The sequence below is a fragment of the Babylonia areolata genome, chromosome 23 (genome assembly GCF_041734735.1).
Source record: "Babylonia areolata isolate BAREFJ2019XMU chromosome 23, ASM4173473v1, whole genome shotgun sequence".
In the NCBI taxonomy this organism is placed as follows: Eukaryota; Metazoa; Mollusca; class Gastropoda; order Neogastropoda; family Buccinidae; genus Babylonia; species Babylonia areolata.
In genome coordinates, this window is record NC_134898.1 from 40,895,360 (window position 1) to 40,901,381 (window position 6,022).

The 6,022-nt window shown below is 46.8% G+C and overlaps 1 protein-coding gene across 1 annotated transcript in view; it reads right to left on the minus strand.

Annotated features, from left to right (window-relative positions):
* Positions 1-4,089, minus strand: part of LOC143298172 (charged multivesicular body protein 1B2-like) — a 14,175-nt gene extending 10,086 nt beyond the window's left edge. Inside the window, exons 1-3 of the mRNA XM_076610919.1 lie at positions 3,982-4,089; positions 2,680-2,777; positions 1,354-1,569 (exon numbers count right to left, since the gene is read on the minus strand). Coding sequence (XP_076467034.1) covers positions 1,354-1,569; positions 2,680-2,777; positions 3,982-3,997 — 330 coding nt within the window. The 5' untranslated portion in view covers positions 3,998-4,089. The remainder of the gene's footprint in view (positions 1-1,353; positions 1,570-2,679; positions 2,778-3,981) is intronic.
* Between the last annotated feature and the right edge of the window lie 1,933 nt (positions 4,090-6,022).

Sequence of the window (6,022 nt, forward strand, 5' to 3'; positions counted from 1 at the left end):
AAGACGAAAGCGAAAGAAAATGATACGCGTCTCGTCTAGTCCACTGACCACTGACCACCACTGGCGACTGACTACCACTGACCATTCATCACAACTACTAACCACCACTGACCAGTGACCACCACTGAGCACCAATAAACACTATCACTGACCACTGACCACCACTGACAACTACTGATTACTGATCACCAGCACTGACCACTGACAACCACTGACCACAATTCACCACCATTGACCACTGACGAGCGTAATAGCCGAGTGGTTAAAGCGTTGGACTTTCAATCTGCGGGTCCCGGGTTCGAATCTCGGTAACGGCGCCTGGTGGGTAAAGGGTGGAGATTTTTTTCCGATCAACATAATATGTGCAGACCTGTTGGTGCCTGAATCCCCTTTGTGTGTATACGCAAACAGAAGATCAAATACGCGCGTTAAAGATCTTGTAATTCATGTCAGCGTTCGGTGGGTTATGGAAACAAGAACATACCCAGCATACGCCCCCCCCTCCCATACCCCCGCTGGAAGCGGACTATGGCTGCCTACATGGCGGGGTAAAAAACGGTCATACACGTAAAAGCCCACTCGTGTACCTACGAGTGAACGTGGGAGTTGCAGCCCACGAACGAAGAAGACCACTGACAATCACTGACTGCTGACCACAACCACTTAACTGTCCACCACAGACCAGTGACAACCACTAACCAACCACAACCACTGACCACTAACCACCACTAACCATCACTGACCACTAGCTACCACTGACCACTAACCACCACTGACCACTAACCACCACCGACCACCGCTAACCACCATTGACTACCACTGACCTTCTGCAGGTCCATGGACGTCATGGCACCGTCCATGGGTTTGACCACTCTGGCCATGGACTGGGTGACCTTCCGACTGGTCTGGTACAATGACTACCACTGATCACCACTGACCACAACCACTTACCACTAACCACCACCGACCACTGACCACCACTGGCCACTGACAATTAGTAACAACAATGACCACTGACCACCGTTAACCACTGACCACAACCACTGGCCACTAACCACCACTGACCACTAACAACAATTGACCACTGACCACCATTAACCACTGACCACAACCACTGACCACTACTGATCACAACCACTATCCACCACTAACCACTAACCACCACTATCCACCACTAACCAGCACTGACCACTGACCACAACTACTAACCACCACTGACCACCATCAACAACCACCAACAACCACTGACCAGAACAGCTGACCACCACTAACTAGTGACCACCACGAACCACTAACACCCATTGACCACAGACTATCATTAACCACTAACCACCACCACTGATCACCACTGACCTTCTGCAGGTCCATGGACTTCATGGCACCGTCCATCGCCTTGACCACCCCGGCCATGGACTGGGTGACCTTCCGGCTGGCCGACGCCGTCTGGATACGCGCCGCCACCGAGTCGATCCTGGCCGACATCCGGCGGAAGTTGAGGGCCTGGTTCTTCTGGCGAATGGCGTTCTCCGCGTGAAGCCTGGCCCCGTCCACGTTGTTCCTCTGGATGTCCTAGGACCCAGTGTGGGAACGGTTGGTTTGGGTTTTGGTTGAGTTGGGAACGGAGGTTGTCATTGGCTGGTTGGTTCTGTGGGTGTGTGTGGTGGGGAAGGAGGGTGTGGGGGTGGGGTGTATGGTTTCGTCCATGTTGTTCCTCTGGATGTCCTAGGACCCAGTGTGGGAACGGTTGGTTTTGGTTTGGAAACGGACGTTGTCATTGGCTGGTTTGTTCTGTGTGTGTGTGTGTGTGTTTAGGGTGGGGAGAAGTTTGGGGGATGGGTGTGGGGGGGGGTGTAAGGCTTTGTCTATGTTGTTCCTCTGGATGTTCTAGGACCCAGTGTGGGAACGGTTGGTTTGCGGTTTGGTTTTTGATTTGGTTTGGTTGGGAACGGACGTTGTCACTGGCTGGTTGGTTCTGTGGGTGTGGTGGGGTGGGGAAGGGTTGTGTGTGTGTGGGGGGGGGGGAGCGGTATGGGTGTGTGTGGTTCCGTCCATGTTGTTCCTCTGGATGTCCTGCCAGTGGGGGAACGGTTGGTTTGGGGTTTGGCTTGGTTCTTCATTGGGATGGGACACGTACATTGTCATTTGCTGGTTGGTTCTGCGTGTGTGTGTTTGTGGAGATGCGTGGGGAGAGGTTATGTGGGGGGTGGGGGGTGGGGGGGGGGCGAAGGGAGCGGGAGGGTTGTGGATGTTGGTGTGGATGTGGGTGTGAGGTGGGTGTGTGGGGATGTGCATTGCGTGGGTGGGTGTGTGGGTGTATGTGTGGGTGGGTGTGAGGATGTGTGTGTGTATGTGTGGGGTGGGGGGTATACGAGTGTGTGGGGATGGATGTGTGTGTACGTGTGGGTGGGTGCGTTGTTGATTGTATGTGAGCATGTGTGTGTGTGTGTGTGTGTGTGTGTGTGTGTGTGTGTGTGTGTGTGTGTGTGGCTGTGTGGCTGTGCGCGCGAGCGTGGCGATAGGCAAATGCGTGTCAGTTAATCCGTGGAGTGGACAGACGCACACACACACACACACACACACAAACGTGCTGACATTCACACACGAACGCATGCACACACACACACACACACACACACACACACACACACACACACATACTTAAGACATCCTCGATCTCACCTTCTTCAGTTTGTCCTTCTCTGCCTTCTCCTCCTTGTCACATTTCCGGGCATTCCTCTCCAAGTCTTTGACAGCAAACTTCAGATTAAACAGGTGTTCTGCAGATGTTAAGGGCTTGTTTGTGGTCTTATTGTTGTTGTAGTTGTTGTCGTCGTTGTTGCTGTTGTTATTGTTGATGATGTTGTTGGTGCTGTTGGTTTTTAAATAAAGACCGCAACCGTACATGAGGGTGAAGGAATTATAATGCTATTTGATGCGGTTTATTACTGTTCAGTCGGAGGCTTCAAAATTAAATGAATTCATTTCTCAAGGGTGTAACTGCTGCAAACAGCACAGTATGTATCGGGATTTTGTTTTCTTAAGCAAATAAATTCTAATGATATGGAGAGACAGACAGACAGACAGACAGACAGAGAGCGAGGGGGAGGGAGGGAGGGAGAGACAGAGAGAGAGAGAGAGACAGAGAGACAGTCGGACTGACTGAGACGGGGAAAAACAGAGTGACAGATACAGGGCTAGAGATAGAAGTCACGGGTACAGTATATAAAATTCCCCATGGTGATTAATGCTGTATATGTTTAATGAGGAGGAGGAGGAGGACAATACGAGAGAGAGACAGAGAGAATGGCAGAGACAGAAAAGAACAGGACAGGTACCAACAAAGGGGGGGGGGGGGGGGGGGGGAGAGAGAGATACTGACACGAAAACAAAACACACACACACACAAAACAAAAACAAAGCAAAAAAAATATGTGTAAAAAATCATCCATTTTTTTCATTACATCCAAGCTCTGACTCTACTGACCATTTTTTAGCATCCATCCAGAAAACCACAGGACACTGTGTTTTTGCTTGATGTGAGAACATCTTTGAAAACAGACAACGCTTCACACAAGATCGGATTAGATTTATAGAAGAAAGCAGTGAAGCGGCTTTGGTCCAGATCAGAACTAACCAGCAAAATTCTTCCAGAGCAGGACAGAAAAAACTGCTTTCTGAAACCGACATATATGTGGTAAACGAAGCAATATCCTCAGCTGTTGTGGTGGACAGTAAATCAAAAATATAGAAATAAAAAAAAAAAAACGATAAACAGAATAGGCATGGCAAGAACAGGCAGTCTTTTCAAACAGCATAATTTCTTTAGCGTGGCAAGCAGCTTTGTATGTACTTTATCCGACAGAACGACAAACAGGCCATTGGAGGGGTCTCAAACGTGGTACAAGTCAAGTCAAACTAGCGAAACAGGTGAATCAGGATCGAATCACTCACGCTACTGAAGATGAGGGACACAAAGGATACTGTCGAGGACCGACATTCCTGTAAGTTGGTAAGGTCTGAGAACGACACTGTAAGCTTGGCTCTTGTCGTCCACTGGGTGCAAATCATTCAGTGTAACAGTGAGCTTTTTTTCTGCTGATGCTTGGGCACGACAGATCTGGATCTAAGTATCTCAACCCTAAACTTCCGTTTTGTAAAAAACGTCACGATTTTATGCGGAAGGGGACTGTCGGTAAAAATGAACGTCATGGAATCGAGTGCTTCACTCAGGATAGCAATGCCTGTGATTGGTGTGAAGCCATACGACTGTTATTTCTTGTCTTGGTTCATTTCGAAACTGTTACCTGTTATGCTAGGAGGCCTTAGGTCTCGGATACCTCCGTTGCAAGTCATTTTGCAATAATGCCATATATAGTATCCTAAATTCAAGAACCAAATTCAATGTCATTCTTCGTGCATACTTGAAGGGTTTTGTGTTGTTGTTTTATGTATTGTTTTTTGTTGTTGTTTTTTTTTTTTGGGGGGGGGGTTGTGGTTTTTTGTGTTTTGGGGGAGTATTGGTGTTGTTTGTTTGTTTGTTTGTTTTGGGGGGGTTTGTTGTTGTTGTTGTTGTTTTTGTTTGTTTTTGTTTTTTTTTCGATGTTTAATATCTTAACATAATCACCATTTGTAACTGTTGTGACTAATTTTCAGTGATTATCTTCAGTTTCTCCCGTTTTAGAGTTATGCATGCGTGTGAATGACTGGTGCGAAAGCGCTTTGATTTGTCTCTGCATAAGATTCAGCGCTATATAAATACCATTATTATTATTATTATTATTATTATTATTATTTTCGACTCTTATTTTTTGGGTTATAATTATTGTACTTACTTTTGACACAGATTCAGTCGCCACACTCATGTGCAGCCACATTGCCAGGTCCGCACAATCGTTTACAATGACGAGTTCATTTTATCTATCTATCTATATATCCGGTAGTCTCGTGGACCATAGAGTCACCACACATTTGACAACCAGCCTAGCTCTACCTCGATCTCTTCCATCCCTCGCGGTTGTCTAGCTGTTCTTTTCATCTGCCTCACTCAGGGTTACACCTGTCCATTGTGAGATGTTGTCCTCCCATCTCTTCCTCTGCCTGCCTCTTCTCGTGGTTCCCTGCACTGTTCACCACGACCCGCGTTTATTCAGTCTCCGCCAATCAGCGTGCTTAATTCTCTGAATAGCCGAATGGTTTGAGCGTTGAACTTTCAATCTGAGGGCCCCGGGTTCGAATCTCGGTGACGGCGCCTGGTGGGTAAAGGGTGGAGATTTTTCCGATCTCCCAGGACAACATATGTGCAGACCTGCTAGTGCCTAAACCTCCTTCGTGTGTATACGCACGCAGAAGATCAAATACGCACGTTAAAGATCCTGTAATCCATGTCAGCGTTCGGTGGGTTATGAAAACAAGAACATAGCCAGCATGCACACCCCGAAATCGGAGTATGGCTGCCTCAGTATATGGCGATGTAAATAAACAAAATGGTCATACACGTAATTTTTTTTTTTTTTTTTTTTTTTAAGTTACATGTCTGTCTAAGTAAGAATGTGTGCGTGCCTGAAATCTGATTGAATGACACAGGAAACGAATGATGAGCGCCAGTGGCAGTCATCAGTCGGCTCTACCAAGGATGGCAGCCTGTTGTGCAAATGAACCCGTATTTGTAAAGCGCTTAGAGCTTGGTCTCCGACCGAGGGTAGGCGCTATATAAGTATTCATATCAATCAATCAATCAATCAATACTTATCAATCAATCAATCAATCAGTTCTCTTTCCGTTTTTGAACTAAACCGACCACCCCTGACCAATGCAAAGTTAAACAAAAAACATGGTGTCTTGAGTCGACATGTGTGGATTCGTATTCATAAATATAGTATTGGTCATTTCACCGTTTTTTGTTGTTGTTTTTTGTTTTTGTTTTTGTTTGGGTTTGTTTTTTGGTGTGTGTGTGTGTGTTTTAATGTCTAAATATTGATTAGCAGGGTGAATAACGCGCTACGTGCAATGTGTAACGTGTTTG